At 39.6% G+C, this 25,635-nt stretch overlaps 1 protein-coding gene across 2 annotated transcripts in view; it reads right to left on the bottom strand.

Moving 5' to 3' along the window:
* The window catches only part of AATF (apoptosis antagonizing transcription factor), a 103,901-nt gene that overhangs the window by 16,733 nt on the left and 61,533 nt on the right, over positions 1-25,635 (bottom strand). The window contains exons 12-14 of one of the 2 annotated variants that reach the window (XM_007464889.1): positions 17,928-17,995; positions 15,611-15,691; positions 7,576-7,647 (exon numbers count right to left, since the gene is read on the bottom strand). In XM_007464889.1, coding sequence (XP_007464951.1) covers positions 7,576-7,647; positions 15,611-15,691; positions 17,928-17,995 — 221 coding nt within the window. Of the gene's footprint in view, positions 1-7,571; positions 7,648-15,610; positions 15,692-17,927; positions 17,996-25,635 lie in introns of those variants that run through there. The other variant, XM_007464890.1, reaches the window with a different exon arrangement.

Consider the following 25,635-nt stretch of genomic DNA (forward strand, 5'->3'; position numbering starts at 1 on the left):
GTTGCATATTTGCTCAGGCTTGTTTCACCTGTCAGAACAACCTGTGTCTTTTTAGGAGATAAGAAGCCTCAGAGAAAACATCTATATCTTAACCATTCTTGCTCTCAAGTTTTTAACCAACGAAAAATGCTCTACGGAGGGTATTTCTGGGGTTATTAGCTGATGTGCTCTCAAATGCTGAGCAAACTTCCTCAGAATATTTCACCACGATTCAGTGCATTATGGCTAATAAAAAAGGGTGTGTGTGTGGGGGGGGGGGGGGGGTAAAGTAGGTAACGGGGAATCAAAAATGGTCTAAGTAACCTCTGGATTACCAATTAGGGAGAACAGGACACCATCAGGAGAGTGGTAGAATGTGCCCATACTTAGGGTACAGACCCACACACAAAAATGGCACGCGGAACATAAACTGCCTGTACACATTCTATTATACCGAGGCACTTCAAGAACAACGTGGCAGTGATGTTGACAAAGCACTTTACAAGGCTGGATTACATTTGTACGTTTCTAAAACTCCAGATGTAAAACAATAATGTATTTGGTGCTTAGCAGTTATCATTAAAGGATTCTCTCCTTGTTCTTTCTAAAGCCAGTAGCTTTATAAAAGGAGAGGGGAAAGTGGTTTTTTATCTGGGGGTAGAGAGTGGGGGTTAAAATGAAAATTCTTGCTGTTCCTACTGAGAATTTAAGTTCTTTGCAAAGGAATGGAGTACCTACAAAATGTTGATATTGCTATCATTTTTGTAATAAGAAAAAAAGTTTCTTAGGAAAATACAATAACCTACCCTTTCAATGAACAGTACCAGAACTGGGTTTATCTAATAAATGCTCTCTGAAACAGCAGTAAATGCAAGGCAAATACCAATTTTCTTAGGCACCCGGCTGACTGCTGCCACTTACACCTGTTCTGTGCTGACAACAAAACCCACGCTGCCAGAGTAAGCAGTTCCCATGCACTCCCCATCCCAACTCTGGGGTGGTGGCCAGTTTTGAGGAACACATCTCGACCTGTCTCAGAGTCTCACTCAGAATTTACTTCTCCTACTTGTCACACACTAGCATTTTATTATCTGACCTACATCTACCCAGCAAACGAAAAAGAATGAACTTCTTTAAAAGTCTGCCTCAGAGTGTCTTTCAAAAACACAGGCAAAACCCCAGATGATTATTTCCACAACCAACAAATTCATTTTGTTAGAACCATAATAAAAGATCACCTGAATTTTCACTTCACCCTCCCTCTAGTCTAACAGCACTCCAGGGCTTTCACACCATGTAAAGTGAGCTCTGCTTCTAAAATGTCCTTGATAAGCTTAGAATAACTTCAATAGTCAGAGAAGTGAACAGCAATCCTGTAAATCATGCAAGTAACACACTGACCTGTTCTCAGTGGTGACAATATGCTTAGCGGGATTCTCTGCCAATGAGACATCAAGCCCTTTGTCCTCCTCAGCCCACTGATAACTCTGCCTCTACAGCACCACATGACACTTCTGCCCTCTTCGCACAGATGACTCTGAAGGGCAAAGAGGAGCTGCTCTGGGAGACGTGCTGCCCCATGCCAAGAGTACCTGAGGGTCCAGCAAAGCCAGCAATCCTTTTTAGACTCGTGATAACCCCTCTCTCGCACGCAACACATGATACAGGGGCAAAGCTGAATTTCTTTTCTTTCCTCCCAGTACTGAAAGGCAGCTATGCTAACCACCATACCACCACTGCCTCTCCTCCCAGTACTGGGAGTGTTCATCAGGCCTGCAATAGAAACCACCTGCCTACCTCCTAATACCGGACCAGCAGAAGTGTCAGGGGTCACATGAGACTTTCACTAGCAAAGGAAACCTGAAGGCCTGTAAAGGCATTTAAATCCGTATGCAAAGCTTACCTAGAGACGCCCCAAAGGGAAATCTGGTAATACAGCAGCAAACTGGGCTACTCTGCATTTAAAAAGACTTCTTAAAAAATAGACTGCTTGAAGAGAAAATTTCCTAGCATGAGAAAAGAATATGTATCAGCAGAAATATGAAGATGCCACTACCTTTCTAAAGATCCTTTTACAGATGGTACTTCTTCCTCCACTAAGAGTATTAATACCCTGTGTTAAACACCTCTGCTCTCTCTCCCTTAATGAGAGCTATGTTCTAGTCTCAATTCAATTTGACCAAGTCCAAATTTGAGCTCAAACTGGACAATGGACATGGGGGATTCAAGGATGAGTAACCATACTGGGATTCCCCCCTTCTCCTCTCTTTGTTAATACTGGGTATTAATCCAACTTAGGCACATGTGTGGAACAACAAATTGGACCCAAGACACAGAAAGAGGAGGGCTTCTCTCTCCAGACCTGGGTATGTTAGGAACCACAGGTAGAGTGGCCTCTGAGAATAAGAAATCAAAAGGGCTGGAGGGGCGCAGTGGTTGAGAGTCCAACTGCCGATGCAGGGGACACGGGTTCGTGCCCCGTCCGGGAAGATCCCACATGCCGCGGAGCGGCTAGGCCATGAGCCATGGCTGCTGGGCCTGCTCGTCCGGAGCCTGTGCTCCGCAACGGGAGAGGCCACGACAGTGAGAGGCCTGCGTACCGCAAAAAAAAAAAAAAAAGTGCTGGAAATTTTGTTATGTAATTTTTCACCATGATTAAAAAAGGGGAGGGGTGGGCTGGGACAGAAGCTACTTGGGTATTCAAAAGCCAGTTTTATCCAAATGGCTCACAGGGCAGAAGCCTTAAGGGAAAGAAGCTCTTTCATTTATGTAATACTTCAATAGAGAAAATCAGGACCTTCCCACCTCCTCTTTATACCATAGATATAATTTTCAAAATGAACGTGTCCTATTCTGTTGATAAAAAGCAATACAACTTTATTGTAAAAAAAAAAAAAAAAATCAAATACTACAGAAATAATAGACTAGAAAATAAAATGTGTCTTCTACTCCACCCTGCCCAGCAATAAACATGTGAAGAGTTTGGTGTACACTGTTTCAGAGCTTCTTATTTTTTTTTGTGACACTTAATATGAATGCATCTTCATGGCAGGAAATTAGAGTAAAACAGAAGTCTGAGAAACAAAAAAAGGTGAAATCTCCCTTTGCCCCTTCCTCCTCCCAGTCCCTTCCCTGTAACAGGTAAACATTTTAAATATTATTGATGTGTAACATATCCATACATACGTATACATACAGAGCTGTTTAATATTTATTTTAAAAACATAAATGGATATTACATAAATGGATGTTTCTTTTTCTAGTTAACAAAATAACCTGGAGATCTTTCCATGAGAGTATAATATATTTTTTTGTAAGGCACCACTTTTTCTTCAATCGTACATGTTTATTTACTCAAAAGTAGGATTATGATATAGTATTCTGTAGCCTACTTATTACATTAAACATTATGTTAATACGTACAGCTCCACTTCCTCCTTTAACAGTTGCTTATAACTTCAAAGAATGATTTTCTGTGATTTATTTTAACTAGTTCCCTATTGATGGTCATTTGGATTGTTTCTTATTTTTCCCCATTATAAACAATGTTGCAATAAAGATCCTTGATACAAAAATATTTGCTAACTTGCTATTTCCTTAGGTCTCCTTAGATCAATTCCTAGAAGTGAGATTTCTCTGGGTCAACAGATACATTTACACTTACTGAACTTTTTCTTCCCAGTTTGTCATTTACTTATAACTTTGTTTTTGGTATCTTTTTCACTGTGACTCTTATGTAGTCATGGCTACTAGTACTTTCCCCGTGGCTTCTGGCCTTCGTGTTGTGCTTACAAAGCCTTTCTCTACTTCAAAATCATAAAGAATTCTCTATTCATACATGCACACAAAGGATGACATATCTGTAACTTTGTTCTACTCTACCATAGCTACAACTATAAAAATGGGTTGAATTTTCCCAGAAGTTTACCTTCAATAAATCTATATCATTGTTTAAAAAAAAAAAAAAGAATGATATATCTGTAACTTATCAAAACAGAACTATTCACTTGGAGAAAAGTATCAATAGTATGCACTGATGCTGAAATGAAAGTTTCCCATTCCTCAATATTTTGTGGCGTACAAAGTGAGAAACCAAATAGAACAGTGCTAGCTTATTTCCAGTTACGGAATTACCTAAACAAAAAACAAAACAGGCCAAGCTATGATGGCCTCCTTCTTAAGATACAGTTTAAAAAAAAAAAGATACTACCTAACACTACCTACGGGCCCTGGAATATTTGATACCAGAAGCAGAAAGAGCTAATACTCACTCTGCCTATAGTTAGTCTGGCCTATTCAGACTCTGGAGCACGAGCAGAAACGTGGATGTCTGCCTCTGTGTCCTTAAGAAACACAATGCAAAGGCAGTGTCCTTGGTAAAAACAAATGCTCAGTTCTCCAGCTGTAACACTTTTATTAAATTCCTTGTTACAAAGTGGCTAAACCAGCGGGAGAACAATGCTGATAATTAGCAACGTCTACAAGGGATAGCTTTTTCCCCCACAAACACCAAATGCCACACTGTTACCCAGCAAACACATTCCCAACCCCTCCTCCCTTGCCTGCTCTACCTGAAGTGGCAACATAACAGAGTTATGGTCAATGAGATATGGGAAGTTGTTTTTGGAGGGCATTCTGATAAAAGAAAATCAGTGTGGCTGACACCACTCCTTTCCTCTTCTTCCTGCCTGGAATGCATACTTGATGGCTAAAGCTGCAGCAACCACCTTGCAACCACAGGGGGAAGACCAAGGTATGTTGGCCTTAATACTACTGAGAAGGGAAAAACCATTGCCAGTAATTACCTGCCACCCCTAGGATTATTCTGTCAGAAAAATAAACTCCCATTTGCTTATACCTCTGTAGTCATATTTTATGTTTCTTGCAGACCAAGCCCAACATAATCCTAAATAATAAAGTCATTTTCAAATAAACTTTATGTCTAGCATACAGTAGACCCTTAAAAACTATGAGTGAATAAACAAGATTCTGGGAAACTAAGTGTCCGGGGGTATCAGGTGATTCAAGAAAAATCCCAGCTAGGAATGACAATCGATTTCTAAATGATCTAGTAGTACTATACTCAAAAGATGCCACCAATACTTAAACTAGATTTCACTTTATGCCTGGGATAATAATGTTACCTTAATGGATTTTAGTTTTTAAGTGCCTAGTTTTCCTTTTCTATTGAAGTAATTTTTTCATGTCATCCTGACAGAGAATCTAAGAAGCATTCATTTTACTCTATTATTTTTTTAATTCGTTTTTTCTCTTGCCTTTATTTATTTATTTATTTACTTATTTATTGGCTGCACTGGGTCTTCGTTGCTGCACACGGGCTTTCTCTAGTTGCGGCAAGCGGGGGCTACTCTTCATTGCGGTGCACGGGCTTCTCATTGTGGTGGTTTCTCGGTGGCTTCTCTCTTTTTTTTTTTTAACATCTTTATTGGGGTACAATTGCTTTACAATGGTGTGGTCGGTGCCTTCTCTTGTTGCAGAGCGTGGGCTCTAGGCACACAGGCCTCAGTAGTTGCAGTGTGCGGGCTCAGCAGTTGCGGCACGTGGGCCCTAGAGGGCATAGGCTTCAGTAGTTGTGGTGCGTGGGCTCAGTAGTTGTGGCGCATGGGCTCAGTAGTTGCGGTGCATGGGCTCTAGGACTCACAGGCTTCAGTAGTTGTGGAGCGGGGGCTCAGCAGTTGTGGCTCTTGGGCTCTAGAGCACAGGCTCAGTAGCTGTGGTGCACGGGCTTAGTTGCTCTGTGGCATGTAGGATCTTCCTGGACCAGGGCTCGAACCTGTGTCCCCTGCATTGGCAGGCCGATTCTTAACCACTGCACCACCAGGGAAGTCCCTCACTCTATTATTTTTAAAAACAGGTCAGACCCAGAAATAAATGGAAAAACAAACAAACAAAACCCAGCCAGACAAAGGCATTCATTTGCAAAGCACAGGAGAGCGCAGGAAGTCACAAAGATGTGCGTATAAATGGACTCAGCGCCACCCGTAAGCTATTTTGTACTCAAAGCACTGAACAAATGCAAACAAAAAATTGATAATCATTGTGTTCAACTAAACTTGCACATCTACTACTTTTCAAGCAAGGGGGGAAATCTGATGGGGTTTATTAGCAAACTAAATACTCTCAAATAAAAAGGTTGAATGTAGCGTGAGGGATAAAGCTGGCAAAACCCACATGTGCCTACATTGTGACCAATAATTTCACTTGGTGAAGACTTATGTTTTAAAATGTCTACCACAGCATTACAACAATGATAATTAAACACAATTTAAATTTCCAACAATTAGTGAATGGCTAAATAGGTAATATTATAAAACTATTACACAGTCGCTTAAATTTTTGAATAATTTTAATGACATGAAATGGTCACAGTATACAAAATATTTAAAGAAAAAATCACAATACAGAATATAATTCTATATTGTTGAATATAATTTTAATTATATAAAAAGAAAAACAAGAACATACTAAAAGGGGACTCAAAGACTGAAAGGAAATATTCTGAGATACTAAAACTGGCTGTCTCCTATGTATGGGTATGTGTATATACACACATTTCCTACCTCTATACGCTGAGAGAGCCTATGAACAATGACACCCAGAACAATGAGCACCCCAGCACCCAGACCTTAGGTTCCAAAAACCACAATTCACTAAAAAGAGTGAGGACTCCTTGGAGAAAGACTGACTCCAGGGCTAGAACAGAGAAAATATAAGATGAGCCTAGAACACCTTGCTGTGGTGGAAAGTAAGGAAGCACTCAAGGAATAATTGGGGACATCTCAAAAAGATGCAAGCCAGCTTGAAGGGGCTTCTGTTAACCTGAGACAATTTTAAATCAAAATAAATAATGACAGTAACGGATCATAATTAATTGAATAAAATAGGAGAGCATGAATCCATACTGATATAAATGAATAAATAAATGCTAAGTAAATCAAGGAGAAGGAATATGGATAGATAAATAATATTATAAAAATATTATGATGTAGTAGAATGCCAACTAATAAATACAGAAGGAATGATTCTTTCAAAAGTTGTTATCTCCGAATTGAGTACACGTATACATTTTCTTCTGTACACATTTCTATCTTGTTTCAGCTTTGTAAAATGAGCACGTACTTCTTTTGTAAAAATACTCAAAATAAAAAAAACCTCAACAGCAGCCTGAACAAACACAACATAATGCACATCTCTAGAGCAATCTCTAGACCCATTTTTAAAAGGAGAACATAGGCATAAAACCCCTAAACACATGAAGCAAGTGTGTGTGCTGTCCTAACCCGTCTGTCTAGAGAAGAGCTCCAATGTCCTAGGCAGGTGGCTAAAGTTAAAAACAAAACAAAACAGCAAAAACAAACAAAAAACCCACCAGAGGCAGCACTGAGATTTACGGGAATTTTGTTTTGGTCTTACAGTAATGATAGGAGTGAAGAGATGTGACGAGGACCCTTGCTATGATGCCAATGACAAATGGTTCACTGATAAGAAGAAATGGAGAGGGCGACAGGCTGTAGAACAGGTCAATATAGGGCTGTCATGAAGCCATTTGAGACATATAATTAATCTATTACTCACCTGGCATCATCATTCATTGTGGTATGGTCAATAGGTGCCATGAAGCTCAGAAGCCTGCTAAGGACGTGAAACCTAATAAAGTAGGAAACAAACAGGCAGCAACATTAGTAACTATTAACCTAGAAAAGGAAATACACCCTACCAGGTAACAAACTCCAGAACTGATCACAGGTATATCTGGCTCCAGAGTGCAACAGGGAACAATTCATAGGCACGAACCACTCACGACCATAAAAACACTTTTTCCTTAAGACTACAGGAGAAAAGTGTGATAAAAGCACATTGTGAATGACAGTAGCTCAACAGAGCTCCAAAGCCCAAAATAAGAGTAGATACACCTGTGCCCTTGAGCAATCTACTAGCCCTTAAACATCACTCCAGACAAAGACAATGAGGAGATGACTACCTCACCTACCCTCCTCTACACACATCTTAATCATTTTTCAGTGTCATTAAAGCTACCTACTGGCAGTAGCACAGGTAGTGGCATAACATTCAAATGGAACACCTCACCACCACCATCACTCACTAGCTCCCTGAGTCAGAAAAGACTTCTAGAATCACCTTCACTCACTTAGCTCCACCAGGTCTTTCATTTTGCCCTTTTTTTTTGGCTGCATTGGATCTTCGTTGCTACATGCGGGCTTTCTCTAGTTGCAGCGAGCGGGGGGTTACTCTTCACTGCGGTGCGCAGGCTTCTCACTGCAGTGGCTTCTCTTGTTGTGGAGCATGGGCTCTAGGTACGTGGGCTTCAGCAGTTGCGGCACAAGGGCTCAGTAGTTGTGGCTCACGGGCTCTAGAGCGCAGGCTCAGTAGTCGTGGCACACGGGCTTAGTTGCTCCACGGCATGTGGGATCTTCCCAGAGCAGGGATCGAACACGTCCCCTGCATTGGCAGGCAGATTCCTAACCACTGTGCCACGGGGGAAGCCCCTCGCCCATCTTCAAATGACACGCGCAACTGAGTACATAACAAGTCTGATCCTTAGATCTTCAGTCAAGGTGTTATAGAAATTTATGTCACCTCCATCTCCCACCAATAGAAAAAAAGGGTATTTTTGTACAAAGTGCTTTGAGATCCTCTGGTGAAGGGGGGCTGAACAAATATTTGAACTTATACAGAAGAAATTACACCAAAGAGAATTCAAAGACGGTATCCCTTTCTGTTCATTATAAAAGGAGAAGCTGAAGGACAATATGCATAGTATATTGGTTGGCCAAAATGTTCATTTGGGTTTTTCCATGTTACGGAAAACCCAAATGAACTTTTAGCCCAGCCCAATAAAATTCTAACCAGAAAAACTTGTTCTTGGGCAAAACACTATCCACAAAAAAATATGAATTAAATATTTTCACATGTGTAATGTTTTACAGTTTTAAAAACATTTTTACACACATCAAAGAATTTGATTCTCTACTACACCACCAACAGCCAAGCCTCCCAAATTTCATTCATTTTTTTAACAAATGAATTTAAAAGAATAGTGATGAGATTTTTCCCATTATAAGAGTAATACAAAAAGCATAATTCATTATAGAAAATTTAGAAAACAAACCAACTGAGCACACACAAAAATACATACATAGGGGCTTCCCTGGTGGCGCAGTGGTTGGGAGTCCGCCTGCCGATGCAGGGGACACAGGTTTGTGCCCCAGTCCGGGAGGATCCCGCGTGCCACGGAGTGGCTGGGCCCATGAGCCATGGCCGCTGGGCCTGCGCGTCCGGGGCCTGTGCTGCACAACGGGAGAGGCCACAGCAGGGAGAGGCCCGCATACCGCAAAAAAAAAAAAAACAAACAAAAACATACATAGTTCTTCCACCTAGAGAAGAACTGTTATTAATATTTATTATTATTATTAGTTTGTTAATATTTTGGTTAATTATGTTCATTTTATATAGTAATCCATACACACACATAATTTCATATCTTTTTTTCACTTAGCATTGTATCTCAAAGCTATATACAAAATTCCAGGAATGGAAGTACCATAACTATATTTTCCATATACTTGAACATTCATATTGCTTCCAATTCTTCACTTTTTATAAGATGCAACAACAAAATATCTGTTCACTATACATTTTTTAATGTCCACTATCTCCTAATTATAAAAAATAATATATAATTTCAAATTCGGAAATGTATAGAGAGCTGACAAGTTCCCTGTAGTCCTATCCCCCAGAAATAATCACTGTTAATTAAATCACTGTTAATCATTGTTAAGTTTGTCTGTGGCATTCTCCATATATAAGACAAATATAAACTTTATATATTTTCACATAAAAATGAGACTGTAAGATACTTAATATTCTGCATTATGCTTTTTTCCACTTTGTCATATTCTATTCTTTTTCATAGTTACAGGATATTCTGTCGTGTCAATATATTATAATTTATTAAACCTCCTACTGATAGGCATTACACAGCCTATCCCCTTTAAAAACCATATTAAACAGTGCGAAAGTGAAGACTTTTTAAAACTTTTTTAGAAATTTATTTTATTGACACATAGTTGATCTACAAAATTGTGTTAATTTCTGCTGCATAGCAAAGTGATTCAGTTACACACACACACACACATTCCTATTCATATTCTTTTCCATTATGGTTTATCGCAGGATATTGAATATAATTCCCTGTGGTATACAGTAGGACCTTGTTGTTTATCCATTCTATATATACTAGTCTGCATCTGCTAATCCCAAACTCCCAGTCCATCCCTCCCCCACTGCCCCCCATTTGGCAACCACAAGTCTGTTCTCTATGTCTGTGTATCTGTTTCTGTTTTGTAGTTCATTTGTGTCATATTTTACATTCCACATGTAAGAGATATCACATGGTATTTGTCTTTCTCTTTCTGACTTAGCTAAAGTGAAGATTCTTTTTTTTTTTTTTTTTTTGCGGTACACGGGCCTCTCACTGTTGTGGCCTCTCCCGTTGTGGAGCACAGGCTCCGGATGAGCAGGCTCAGCGGCCATGGCTCACGGGCCCAGCCGCTCCGCGGCATGTGGGATCTTCCCGGACCGGGGCACGAACCCATGTCCCCTTCTTCGGCAGGCGGACTCTCAACCACTGCGCCACCAGGGAAGCCCGAACATTCTTATATATAAATTATTGTATGTTTGTTCACACCATTTCTATGGGATAAATTTTGAGATGTGGAATTGCTTTGCTGGTGAATCGAAAAGTATGCATATTTAAAATTGAAAAAGTAAGCTAAATGCCCTCCCAAAGGTTACGTTAATGTACAAGAATATAATTATTTACATAACCTTTTTATTTAAGTATAAGGTGTAAGTACAATTAATAAATATATTTTAATGTCTTTAGGCTTCGCCAAACTTCACTGTTCATCTGAAAAAATGAAAACTATTCTTGGCTGTGTCCAAATACAGGTTTAATTTACTGTCTAGACAAAGACTATGAACTATACCTTATAGTTGTGTTGTCCAATCTGGGAGTCACTGGCCACACTGAGCACCTGAAATGTGCCAAACTGAGATGTGCTCCAGATTTTGAAAACTTGAGATGCAAAAAATGTAAAATATATCACTAATAATTTTTAAAACAATAAATTGTTGAAATAATATTTTTTTATATATTGGGTTATGTGAAATATATTATTAAGTTCACTTGTTTCATTTTTTCCCCTTTTCAATTGTGGCTACTAGAACATTTAAAATTACGCAGGTAAAGATATTTTTATTGGATGGCACTGCTCCGTGGAATACCTTTACACTTCAGTAAAATATATTCAATAACTACTAGCTGCATGATGAAAGACAGGCTTTAAGAAGTAATCAGATTTAGTAATGTGTACTTAATACAATGCATTTTACCTAATCTCAGTGCTACTGAGGATGGATGCATGTTTTAGTATTAAAATACCTTTTACCAACCATACTAAGAAGAGATAAATATAATTTTGTTGCAGAAGAATAGACAAACACAAAACACAGTATGACACCTCATTATTAAAAACCCGAGAGCTTCATTCATTTACATTATGAATTCTGCTTAAATCATAATCAAGTCCACTTACAGATAATGCTGAGTAAAAGACTGATAATCAATAATTATAATTACTTCTCAAAACCAAAACATTTCTTTTTTGTATGCTATTTTCCAGCATCCAACTAGCAAATTGCCACACCCAGTCTGACCAGGATGATGCCACTGACCTGCTACCATTTAAACTAAGGTTTCCACAAGGTGATGTTCATCTTTGCTAGGACATTTGTTCTCTCTCCAACCATATCACACAGAGCAAAGCTTGCTCACTGGTGGAATCTAGTACCAGTGATGACAGTTGGCACATCCCACCAGCTCTTCTGGGGGTCTAATTTAAGGAAGTTATTTATGCTATTCTCATCTAGCCTGGGCCCCTTGTTAAATCCGTCATGGCAGAATTCTAATGTAGCCAAGGTACCATTTTGGTGTCTGCAAACGTCCTGGCCAGAGAAACAACTCAATGGCCACAGGTTAGAAGCATGGGCTCTGGAATCAGACCAATTAGCTCAAATCCAAGTTTGTGCTTGCTAGTCCTGTAACCTGGGCGAGCTACTTATCTTCCGAACTACTTTACATGAATTAGCTAATTCAATCTGCATAACAATCCTATGAGATGTGCCTTTTATCATCATGCTAGGTTGACAGATGAGGAAACTGAAGCACAAAGATGTAAAGTATCTTGCCCAAGGTCTAAAGGCCAGTAAGTGAAGTGTCAGATTTCAAACCCAGACAGTTTAGCATCAGAGCCTATGCCTTTTCTACCTCGGCATGTAAATTGCTTTGCAGTGCCCAACAGAGTTTTATAAATGTTAGTTGTCACTATTGCTAACAAGGTCACTCTGATTCTGACCACATCCCGCACATTGACGTTCACAAAGAGAGCCAGGTGAATACTGATGATAAAACTGCAAAACAATTCAAAGCACATGACCTTATTTATTACTTTTCTTTTTACTTCTTATTTGGCAGTAATTTTAGGCTTACAGAAAAGTTGCAAAAATAGTGCAGAGAACTCATGTATATCCTCACGTAGCTTCCTCTAATGTTAACAGCTTACACAAGTATAGTGTAATTATCAAAATTAGGAAATTTAACATTGGCACAATACTATTACCTAATCATAGACCTTATTCAAACTTCACCCATTTTTACCCTAGTGTCCTTTTTCTTTTCCAGGATCCAACCTAGGACCCCACATTGCACCTAACTGTGGTGTCACCTTAAGTCTCCTCCAATCTGTGACAGGTGCTCAGGCTTCCTTATTTTTCAGTGACTTGCTACAGTCTATAAAGTCCGAATCCTGAGCTGGACCACAATCTAGCACTCACTTATTCATACAGCCTCAATCTCCTGCCATTCCCCCATAGTCAGTTTAAGTCTTTGCCAAAACAAATGAACTGCATTTCCCAAAATGGACGTGTACACTCTCAAGTCTGTGTTTTGGCAAACATTATTCTTTGTGGCCTTTCCCTAGGCTAACTCTTCCTAGTCTGCTCACGTCACACTGTCAAGTGTGGATGCTGCATCTTACAGAAAGTCTTACCTGACGAGCGTTGTTAATTTTACTGTTATAATCATCCAAAAACATGTCTACGAGGCACTACGGTAGACGGTTAAGGTTGGAACTGTCTTGAAAAAACACTGCAATACTTGCCCTCAAGGGACACACAATTATAGCTACTTGCCCTAATAGTTTTAAAACTCATAAACATATGATAATGTAAAAAAGGCATTTTTTGCCACTCTCAGTTCTTTTGAAGAGCGTATATTTGCAACAGCAACGTCAACAGATAAACACAAGAAACCAAAGAAACTAACATTTTCGAATGCTTCCTATGTACCAGACATATTCACCTTGTTTTAATCCTCAAACCAAATCCATAAAGTAGGGATTAGTATCTCCACTTATTAAATGAGAAAAGTGAGTCTCAGAGAATAAAGAGCAACCAAAATCATGGAGCCAGACAGAGCCAGTCTCCTGATCTGAAATCCTGGGCTCCTCCCTCTAGAGAACATTTAAATCCTCACAAAGCTATTAAATTAATTAGTTAGAAGTACAGTTGATCTACAATATTATTAGTTTCAGGTGTACAACATAGTGATTCAATATTTTTATAGATTATACTCCATCTAAAGTTATTATAAAATAATGGCTATATTCCCTGTGCTGTATAATATATGCTTGCTCCTTATTTATTTTATACACAGTAGTTTGTGTCTCTTAATCCCATACCCTTATCTCGCCCCTCCCTCCTTCCCTCTCCCCACTGGTAAGCACTGGTTTGTTCTCTGTATCTGTGAACCTGTTTCTGTTTTGTTAGGTACATTTGTTTGTTTCATTTTTTTAGATTCCACATGCAAGTGATAACACAGAGTATCTGTCTTTCTCAAAGCTGTAATTTTAAAAGCACAGTACTGGAGAAAAGTCTGATCTCAAAATTAAAGAATAGGTATTTAATCAGCCTGGTCAATTACAAAGTACTAGTAATAACATTCTTCTTTAAATCCTTCCGGGGCGGGGGGGGGGGGGGGGAAGGGGGGCCTCCGAGCGGGGCCTTCCGCTCCGTCTCAGTCTCCAGTGTACAGAAGAGACAGGTACAAAAGAGGCACGTATGTGAGTGAGTAAGTAAATGAACGTTCCAGGAGGAGACTGATCCAGTCTTGGAATAATAACAGCAATAATAATGATAGGAATGATGGCAACAGACACATATATAGTGCTTGCTGTGTCCCTGGCACTGTTCTAAAAGCTGTATATATACTTACTCATTTAAACCTCACAGCAACCCTACAAGTCTTGTACTATTATCATCCCCATTCTACAGATGAAGAAACTAGCACAGAGAGTTTAAGGGTCTTGCTCGGAGTAACTACTAGAGTGTCATATCCCAGACTGTCAAAGCTGGGATTCAAACTCAGGCAGTCAGGCTCTTGAGACCATGCTCTCAACCAGTACACTGAAAACAAACTTGGAGAAGTATGAAGACTTGGAAACTTCAACATATGAAAAAAGATAAACAAATTATAAGAATTTAACCTGAGATTTAAGAAAGTGACTTTCAATCACAAGATGATGAAAAGCTACTTTGCACTTCTGCAAAGTTAAAGAAAAATAAGCATTTCCTGATGAGTTTTGTTAAACACTAAAACAGGTTAACTGAAGTAGTGAAATCTGCTTCTCTGAAGATATTTAAAAATGAGACAGATCCACATTTGTCTAAAGGGAATGTAATGACAGGCAGGCTCTAATAAGGATGTGGGATTAGCTATCTGCCTAGAACTGTCCTAACACATGAGTTTAACATTTTTTTTTTCAGTGTGCACCTGAATTACAAGTAGTTTCTTTGACACTGAGGCCCTGTGAGAGTGATATTATGTAATATATAAAAATAGTTACAAGGAATCTAAGTCTGAAAGCATAGCAATGTCACTTCTACTCTTGCCCCATCTTTTGTCTCCATACTTTTAAGACTCCTTCAAGGGCTCACAGGTTTGAGGGCTTTCCTACACTCAGAAATGTCTCTCTGTTCTCATACAAATTATATTCCTCATCTCATTTAATAAGCAGAGTGTTAACATTCTCTGGAATCCTTCATTTTTACCTTTTTAGCATATTGTGTACATGTATGGCATCATGAAAATGGACCAATATAATTCTATGTCTAAACAAGACTCCAAAATACAATTTTTATATTGTTCTAAAGAAATCATTTTTTAAAACTAAGGCAATTTCAACGATCTTGTCTTATTTCCTTATTATTTCTCTTTCAGGGGAATGCAAATATCGTTTAACCCATCCATTCACAACAGTAGAACAAGAAGTAACTGAAACTATCTTTCCATTACAGAGTAAAAAAAAAAAACCGGAGTCTCAAAAACAGCCTCAAATATTGCTTTAGTTAGTTTTCTGCTCCTGAAAAACAGAATCATCAAAATAGAAAAATGATGTAATAGCCAACATGCAAGAGAAGAGATAAAGATAACAACACACAAGATTAACATTTTTTCTAAAAAGTAACTCACCGAAGTTTCCTTCCTTTGCTGGCTTTCCTATCTACTTTCTTGTGGATTTTGCTTCTTAACTTCTGGATTGCAAGCCACTGCCTAAGAAATTCACAAACGATGTTATGCATCATCACTAATGGAAATAGTTACATGTATCGACAAATGGGAATTTTTCTCACTAACAACACTGCAGAAAGAAATCATCAACCTACACCAACTTCCTCAAGACAGTCTGGGGCCAAAGAGACTAATCAACGGAAGAGGTTTTGTGCAATGGCTTAAAGAAACAAAAACAAAAACAAATGGCAGCTGGGAAATTCTACAGCAAATTTGGTTAACAATGCTCCTTAGTATTTGGAGTTACTGTGACAAGCACTAAATCTACCAGTCTGCAGGAAAACCCATCAAACTGAGTATAGCTGCTTGGGTTTGCTTTTAATGTTTTAGCTGCGCAGGCCTGTTCTATGACTAATATTGCAGCTGCTGTTTGGTTTGAGCACGTGAATTCTTTAAATCTAATTTTCCCATTGTTAATGCCCAACTGCTTTTTCTTGTGCCTTCCACTTTTTGCTAAGTGTTAAGAATTATCCACTATTGATACTAGTTTTACAGTCATTTTATTTAATTTTCATTTCAGCTATAATATTTCAGAATGTGCTGTTCAAAGGTAAGGGCTTTTTTTCCCGCAATATAATCTCAATACCAAGAGCCCCAATATAATCTCAATACCACTGTCACACCTAAAAAAAGTTGACAATAATTCTTTACTATCAAATATTCACTCTAAATTTCCCAGGTCATCTCAATTTTACAGTTAGTTTGCTTGAATCAGGATCCAAACAAATTCATATATTCTGCAGTCATTTTATTTTACTTTTATTTTTTTAACATCTTTATTGGAGTATAATTGCTTTACAATGTTGTGTTAGTTTCTGCTGTATAACAAAGTGAATCAGCTATATGTACACATATATCCCCATATCCCCTCCCTCTTGAGTCTCCCTCCCACCCTCCCTATCCCACCCCTCTGGGTGATCACAAAGCACCGAGTTGATCTCCCTGTGCTATGCAGCCGCTTCCCACTAGCTATCTATTTTACATTTGGTAGTCTGCAGTCGTTTCAGATTAAAAGAAATTAATTTTTCAAATAAAAGATACTGGGCTAAGAAAATCTTCATATATTGCTCATATGAACAAATGTGGGGGAAAAAAAGGAAAAACAGCAGCAGCTACTCATCTTACCTGATTTACACAATGAAAATTTAACATCAAAAAAAAAAAAAATCCAGGGAAATCCAATTACTGTAATCTTAATATAATCTTAATTACCATAATCTATTTTATTGTAAAGTCAGATAAATGTACAATATAATCATCACTTAAATGCAATTTGCTCTATCACATTAAATTTATGGTGAACAGCTCTCTATAGCATTCCAGAGATATACAAAATATCAACATCCTACCCTAAAATTCATATGTTTTACTCACATAAAATTATTTCATCAACACAAATTTTTCATTGTGATCTCAAAATGCTGCTCTGCCCCAGAATCCCATTCTGATACTTGCAGCTTTTGTTTCCTTTCATGCTTTTGCAAATTATGGCTCATGGCTATTTAAATGTACACTATTCATTAGGTAGCATTCTAAACGTCCTTTTTATTTTCCAGCCACAGGATGAAGCATACACACAAGGGCCTTCCTTCCTTCACTACGTTCCATTCTACCCTGACATCTGGGTAATGCTGCCACGTTCCATTTCTAATTGTGCCACAGCTTTCACTGAAGGGGTGGAGGTCTAAATTAGGGCACACTCTCCCAGAGCAAGGAACCTGTTGTGCACAGTGCCACGTCCTGACAGCTGAGAGCATGCATCTGGGTGGATGCTTTTTACCCACTGGTCAGAGATTGATACAGATAAAATCACAGCCCAAACCAGAGAGCAAAGAGATTAAGAAGAACTTTGTGAAACAAACCCTAAAATAAACACCTATAGGCATTTTATAATCTCTTATTCAAACTGCACTTAAGGCAATGTAGGTAGAGTAAACAATTTCCATCACTCTGTCTGTCTAGTTCTTGTTATCTTAACTTTTTTTTTTTTTTAATTTGGCTGTGCGGCATGACTTGTGGGATCTCAGTTCCCTGACTAGGGATTGAACCCGGGCCACAGCAGTGAAAGCCCGGAATCCTAACCACTAGGCCACCAGGGAACTCTCAACTTTTATAATTATAGGACCAATCGTTGCCTTGGAGGCTGAATTAAGGAGACTCAGAGGGAGAAACTATTATACAGGCTACTTGCATGAATAGAAAGCCATATCTAAATTACCTTCCCATGGCCACCTGATCATTGGGATCCAAGGAGCTGGTCTTCCGTTCTATGAGTTCTCGAAGGAGCTAGGGGAAAAAGGAAAGCAAGTGATTTATTTATCATCTCCCAGCACCGACTTTAAAAGGGCACAGGAGGAATTCTGAATGGCATAGTGACAGCTCTAAACTACAATCAATAAGGGACAACTCAGTGGCAAGAGCATGACTGAATTCCCATTAACCCTTTCATATTTATATATCTTTAAAAAGAGCTATAAGCAATAGCTGAGAACAAAGTCCATTTGAAAGACTTATTGTACTGCAGTTCATTTCAAATGGATCAATGAGTATGCAACATTCCCTTCATTGTTTTTATGATTAGTTTTGTCCACCTCATCGATATCAGTGGAGAATCTATAAAAGGTCAGGTGGGAAGGGCTGGGTGGCAAAGAGGAAAACGCATCAGCTTCTCACCAATAAGATAATGGTACATGGTTAACTTCTGACCTATAACCTCCAGCAGTCAGGAAGGTCTTCCTTAGGCAAAAAGCCTTTATTAGATATAACTAAAAGTGTGGACTTCACTCTCTTGCTTTCCACAGCTGGCACCCTAGCATGCTTACTAATAAATAATTTAACCATATATGACACCAACACACTCACAGCCACAACAACTTTAAGAAGGAACCTAAAGAAAGTCATATGTGCATACTGGAAACACAACACAGACAGCCAGTCTCTCATCCCCACAATTAACTCCATGGGAACTCTAAATCACTCTCCTACTCTCCTCTTAATACTGGGTATCCCACCGCATGCAATCAAAGCCTAAATCTGTATCTTACACACAGACTGAAGAATTTGCATTGGATCTTAAAGTCCCACGTGAGAAGAAGCAATGGATTTAAAAGTTAAACACTAAAGAAGGAGAATTTTAAATTACAATAATAAAACTAGATATCATCTCTCCTACACAAGTGCTATATGCAGGGAAACAGCAACAGAGATTAAAATTCCAAAAATCTTCTGAGAGGGACTTCCCTGGTGGCACAGTGGTTAAGAATCCGTCTGCCATTGCAGGGGACACGGGTTCAAGCCCTGGTCCGGGAAGATCCCACATGCCACAGAGCAGCTAAGCCTGTGCGCCACAACTACTGAGCCTGCGCTCTAGATCCTGTGAGCCACAGCTACTGAGCCCTCGTGCCACAACTACTGAAGCCCACGTGCCTAGAGCCCACGCTTGGCAAGAGAAGCCACCACAATGAGAAGCCCGCGCACTGCAATGAAGAGTAGACCCCGCTCGCCGCAACTAGAGAAAGCATGCGCACAGCAACGAAGACCCAACGCAGCCAAAAATAAATAAATAAATAAAAAATCTTCTGAGAGAAATCCAAGGGAAGACACTAAAATAAACTCCTTCCTGCTTATCACCTGTCAATAACACAGGTTTGACTTTAAAACTTGTTTCTTCACAAAAATAAGTAATTATTTTGTAGGTAAGGCATGTGAGCAATACAGATAGTTCATCAAGTTAAACAGCCAAAGTCTGTGGGAGGATACGGAAGGAGGGATAAATTCCTATGAAAGTAGTTCACTCTCTAATTGTCATTTGTTTACGTAAGTAGGCACTGGAAGAAGCAAAACAAATTTGTAAAAATACTCATTTCCATATAGGATGAACCTTTATTGCAAAAGGGAAAAGGATATCTCAATCGCAAGTAAAAAACCTCCTGTGATGTTTTCTCATTTGCTTATTTTAGACGTTATTACTACAATGGCAATTACGTTTAAAAATGCGGGGACCAGAGGCCTCTGGTTTATTATCACTAGAAAACAGCAAGCTATTTCTCTGCCCTGCTTATCTGATTGACTCCCAACATCTTTCTGGCAGCCAATCTATCAGTTTATCTCCCCTACTTCATCACAGTCACTTCTGGCAGCTAAATACAAGATCCAAATCCAGTGTTACACAGACATACGACACAGGAACCCTATGTAACACCGCTACTCTGTAAACAGCTGCCCTTAAGGCTAAGTCAAAATGGGCTCTGGTTCCTAGTCTACATCCTGTCAAAAGCAAGGTTGGGGAGGCGCGGGCGGGGGGAGAGGTTAACAAAAAGAATCTTTTTTTCTTTTAATAAAAAAGAAAACAAAATAAAAAAGAAGGAAAATAGTGGGATCACTACATCTCATTGCCCTTACCTTGTTCCAGCCACATAAGAGATAACAGCCATGATTCCTGGTTTTCCTAATGGTCTCTGATCCCTTGAGACTGGGGCCATCACAGCCGCTGGGAAGGAGCACTCAGGAAAGGCTGCCCCAGCACAACGTGGGAGGCTGGAAACGGGAGCCGCATGACCGCAGTGGGTCTGTTACACTCGCAGTGGTCTCTGCAGTTCCAACACCAAGCTGGTTCAGCATTTACTCTCAAGCACCCTGTGTACTTTACATATTCTGGGTTGCATTTTCACTACCCAAGTGTCTCACAGCTATTCTTAGTCATTCATGGTTAGGAAGAGAGTTTTATTGGTCTATCTGGCTGAGTCTAGTTTATTCCGTCCAATGTTTCAGAAGACCCTGTTGTGTGCAAGGCAAGAATAAGAAAGTAGCAAGAAAATAAGTAAACAAATGCTTCTCGTGGCTATTGCTATTTCCCACAGCTCTGACTATCACTGGGCTTAAATTTAATTAGGAAAAATGCTTTCAAAAAAGTTGCCAAATAATGAAGTTTTAGGGATACTGATGAAGAACTTAGCTTTGCTTCTCAGTTCAATTTTCAAAGCTTAACTTTATGACCAAACTTTTCCATTAAAATTCCGGTTTCTGTTAGTTACTGGAGCTTTTTATTTCAACAATAATGATACAATAGTCCTAATTTTCTATGTGATTTGGAAAATGGAGAGATATATGAAATATTTTTGTTCCAGTCTGTTATAATTCCTCCAGAGAGTCAATTCAGAAAGGCTTGATTGTTTCTCTAGTTCTAGGGGAAAATCATAGATGTAGTTGGGTTTCCAGGCCAGCCCACAAAAACCTATTTAACCCATAACAACATATGTGAGGAATGGTACCGATAGTACTATTCAGAATCGAATCAACATTTATAATACTCTGCCTGGAAAAATGCATGCCAGAATCAGTTAAAAATGGCAGTCTGACACATTAGTCTATCTCTTTTCCCTTCTCAACTCCTCTAAAAGACAGTAGAGGGGAAAAAATAAATGTATTAACCCACAAGAAAGAAAAGGGAGAGCTAATGAGAGCAGATTTTCACAAAATTTTCAAAGAGAGTCAGGAGATGAAGGAGTAAAAGGAAGTTATCACCCAAACGTCCAGAGGGAATAAAGGTGAGGGTGGAGCTAATGAGGCCCACAGAATCCCTGTGAGATGAGCTCTTGGCAGGCAGTTACCCTGAAAAGTGGAGAAGGGGGCGGGGGCAGAACCACAGGCCTTCTCCATTATCCCACACAACCAAGTGACTACCCCACAGGGAGAAAAGAAGGCTTTATTCCCCGGAAAAACTGAGCCACAAAAGCTCCAAACTGAGAGCTATGAGGCACAGAAGGCTGAGATGGGGCATAAGGGAAAGGCTCGATGCTCAACTCTAGGACCTTCTGTCTCCTTCCCCCACCCTCTACACAGAACACTAGCACCATGTGTAAAATTTCCTAGGCAGGAGAGCAGAGGAACCTTTTCTGGAGAAACTGCGTGGTCATCCCCTGTCTCCCCAGAAAATAAGATTTCCAACTTCTGACAACCAAGACATTAGTTCACAGCAAAATTATATATAAAGGAGCCAAAAAGCTCTGCCCAGGTTTCAGAGATACTTTTGAATGCCTTACTCTGAAACACAAAGGGACAGTTAAGGATCACCAGCATCTGAGGAAAGCCTCAGACACAGACCAAAACAAACAGAAAAAAAAGGGACTCAAGAAAGCAATGCAGAGAACAAATGAAACAAACGCACACCAAAAAAAAGAAAGAAAAAGAAAAGATAGAGAAAAGAACTCACTACAGATGACCTAGAGAAGTGAGAGAAGACACATTTCCACAAGAACGGGATGCTATGAGAAAAGAGTAAAACAAGAAATTAAAAGCAAAACAGAAATGTTTAAAAAGTTCAATAGAATAACTGGAAGATAAATGTACAAAAATCTCTTAGATATAAAACAAGAAGGCAAAAAGATGATATCCCCTTGATTATTTGTGAGAGAAGAAAAAACTTAGAGGGTAATCCAGAATGTCAAACACCTGCCTAACAAAGGCTGGGAGAAAATTATTAATGAAATAATTTTTAAAACTTCCCCAAATCGAAGGACGAGAATGAACCCACCACAACCTAGTGCAATGAAGGAAAAAAGGACCTTTTGTAAGATACATCATCATGAAATGTGGAACTCCAGAAGCAAAAGGAAGATCTTAAATGGTTAGAGGAAAAATAGGTCACATGTAAAGAGGGTGACCACATGGTCCCAGTTACCCCAGAGAGTCCTGGTTAATGCCTGCTGTCCTGCTATTCTTTCAGGCTAGCACCTCAAGGGTCCTAGTTTTGACAATGAATTATACAGTCACCCTAAATATTAAGGACTGTAAATCTAAATGGGATTAGACATCTCAATAGCAATAACATGCCAGAGGACAGCAGAGCAAGGCCTTCAAAATTCTGAGGAAAATAACTTTCAACCTCAAGTTCCATACACAGCCAAAATACTAACCAAGTATGAGAGTTACATAAAGCATTTCACATAGGCAAGGACTCAACAATTTACTTTCCACACGCTCTTTCACAGGAAGATGTGCCTCAGTAAAATGAGAGCACACGGCAAGAAGGACGAAAACAGGAGATGTTAGAAAACAGGTCTACCTCAGGAAAGAAGTGAGGCAAGTCCCAGGACTACAGATGGCACAGCCCCAGAGAGCCTGTTCCAGAAAGGAAGAGTCCAGGGAGCTCCAGGAGCGAGCGCTCCAGGAGAAAGGGGGAAAATGATAGGTTAAGTACATCTTTTAAAAGCAGGTATTATTCGCTCTAGGAAAAAACAAATTTGTAAGGAAATGTAATCATAGTACATCACTTGTGAACATTTATTTAATCATATATTGGAAACAATTGTTTTCACAAAACTGCGACAATAAGTACAACAGAAGAATGGAGAACTGAAGTATTGGGAGTGAGGAGGGAGCAGGGCCTCACTACCACAATGGGAAATCAAGAAAGGATTTGAAAAATGACGGACATCAATAAATCAACAGTCATATAAACACGTTATTTAAAACCATGCAAGTAGGACTTCCCTGGTGGCGCAGTGGTTAAGAGTCTGCCTGCCAATGCAGGGAACACGGGTTCGAGCCCTGGTCCGGGAAGAGCCCACATGCCACAGAGCAACTAAGCCCATGCGCCACAACTACTGAGCCTGCGCTCTAGAGCCTGTGAGCCACAACTACTGAGCCTGCATGCCACAACTACTGAAGCCCGCGCGCCTAGAGCCCGTGCTCCGTAACAAGAGAAGCCACCACAATGAGAAGCCCGCTTGCCTCAACTAGAGAAAGCCCGTGCACAGCAACCAAGATCCAATGCAGCCAAAAATAAATAAACAAATAAAAAAGAAGTGTTCCCTCTTCTAAAAAAATAAAAACATTCAAGAAACTATATAAAGAAGAAAAAAAAAAACTTAAAGTATCAGAAGGTTTTACCCTCCCGGACTTCTCAGCACAGCAGTGTTTTAACATTTCTTAGGTAATGGGGAACCGAAGAAGAATCTGCCGGTATTTATTTAGCAATGTCCAGAGGAAAGAGTATAGATGTTTCTGGAAAATCTTTCCAATCTGCAAATTCACACTGAGAAATTTTACAATTCCTACAGGACAGGAAGATAAAGGATATACTGATTAAAACTCTTATGGGGGTTTCCCTGGTGGCACAGTGGTTAAGAATCCACCTGCCAGTGCAGGGGACAGAGGTTCGATCCCTGGTCCGGGAAGATCCCACATGCTGCGGAGCAACTAAGCCCATGTGCCACAACTACTGAGCCTGCGCTCTAGAGCCCGCGAGCCACAACGACTGAGCCCATGTGCCACAACTACTGAAGCCTGCACACCTAGAGCCCGTGCTCTGCAACAAGAGAAGCCACCGCAATGAGAAGCCCATGCACCTCAATGAAGAGTAGCCCCTGCTCGTCACAGCTAGAGAAAGCCCACGTACAGCAACGAAGACCCAACACAGCCAAAAAATAAACAAATAAATTTATTTAAAAAAAAAAACTCTTGGGCTTCCCTGGTGGCGCAGTAGTTAAGAGTCCACCTGCAGATGCAGGGAACACGGGTTCATGCCCCGGTCCGGGAAGATCCCACATGCCACGGAGCGGCTAGGCCCGTGAGCCATGGCCGCTGAGCCTGTGCGTCCGGAGCCTGTGCTCCGCAACGGGAGAGACCACAACAATGAGAGGCCCGTGTACCGCAAAAAAAAAAAAAAAAAAAAAAAAAAAAAAAACTCTTATGAATATTTTTTTGTTCCCTAAAATAAAACATGAAAACATACTAGAAATAATACCAATAATATTTATTTTGATTTGCTGCAGATAATGCCAAACAACTGTTTATAACTTTATTGAGCTATAATTCACTTACCATACAATTCACCCATTCAGAGTGTACATAATTCAGCACTTTCTAGTAAATTCAGAACTGTGCGATCATATTTAATTTTAGGACACTTTCATCCCACCTAAAGGAAACCCCATACTAGCTGTCATCCCCAGTATCCACCAGCCACATACCCCCAGTAGCCCTAAGCAACCACTAATCCTTCTGTCTTTATAGATATGCCCATTCTGGACATCTCATATAAAGAGGATCATATAATATATGGCCTTTTATGACTGGCTTATTTCACTTAACAGATTTTCAAGCTTTATTCACAGTGTAGCATATGTTGGTATTTCCTTCCTTTTTATGGCTGAGTAACATTCCTTCGTGGATGCCGTGGCATCGTCCATCGCTGCGTGGAGCCACAGATGCAGAAAACAAGCTTATGGTCACAATAAGCGGGGGATGGGGGATAAACTGGGAGACTGGGAATGACACATACGCACTACTATATATAAAGCAGATAACTAATAAAGACAAACTGTATAGCACAGGGAACTCTACTCAATACTCTGTAATGGCCTATATGGGAAAAGAATCTAAAAAAAGAGTGGATAGATGTATATGTATGACTGAATCACTTTGCTGTACACCTGAAACTAATACAACATTGTAAATCAACTATACTCCAATAAAAATTCTTTAAAATTTCATGTTTGTAATAAAATTGATCATACAGAGTATTTCTGTATGATGTGCATAAAGAAAATATTCCTTTGTATGTATATACCACATTTTGTTTAGCCATTCACCATTGAGGGACATGTGGGTTACTTCCACTTTATGGCTATTATGAATAATGCTGCTATGAACATTCACGTACTACTCTTTGCGTGGATATATGCTTCCATCTCTCTTGGGTTTATACCTAAGAGGAGAATTGCTAGGTCATGCAGTTAACTCTACGTTTAACATTTTGAGGAACTGCCACACTGTCTTCCAAAAATGCTGCATCACTTTACCTTCCCACCACCAGCATATGAGGGGTCCAACTTCTCCACATCCTTGCCAGCACTTGCTATTACCTGACTTTTTCATTATAGCCACCCTAGTGAGTGTAAAGTATTATCTCATTGTGGTTTTGA

This window comes from Lipotes vexillifer, unplaced genomic scaffold (assembly GCF_000442215.2).
Source record: "Lipotes vexillifer unplaced genomic scaffold, Lipotes_vexillifer_v1.1 scaffold788, whole genome shotgun sequence".
In the NCBI taxonomy this organism is placed as follows: domain Eukaryota; kingdom Metazoa; phylum Chordata; class Mammalia; order Artiodactyla; family Lipotidae; genus Lipotes; species Lipotes vexillifer.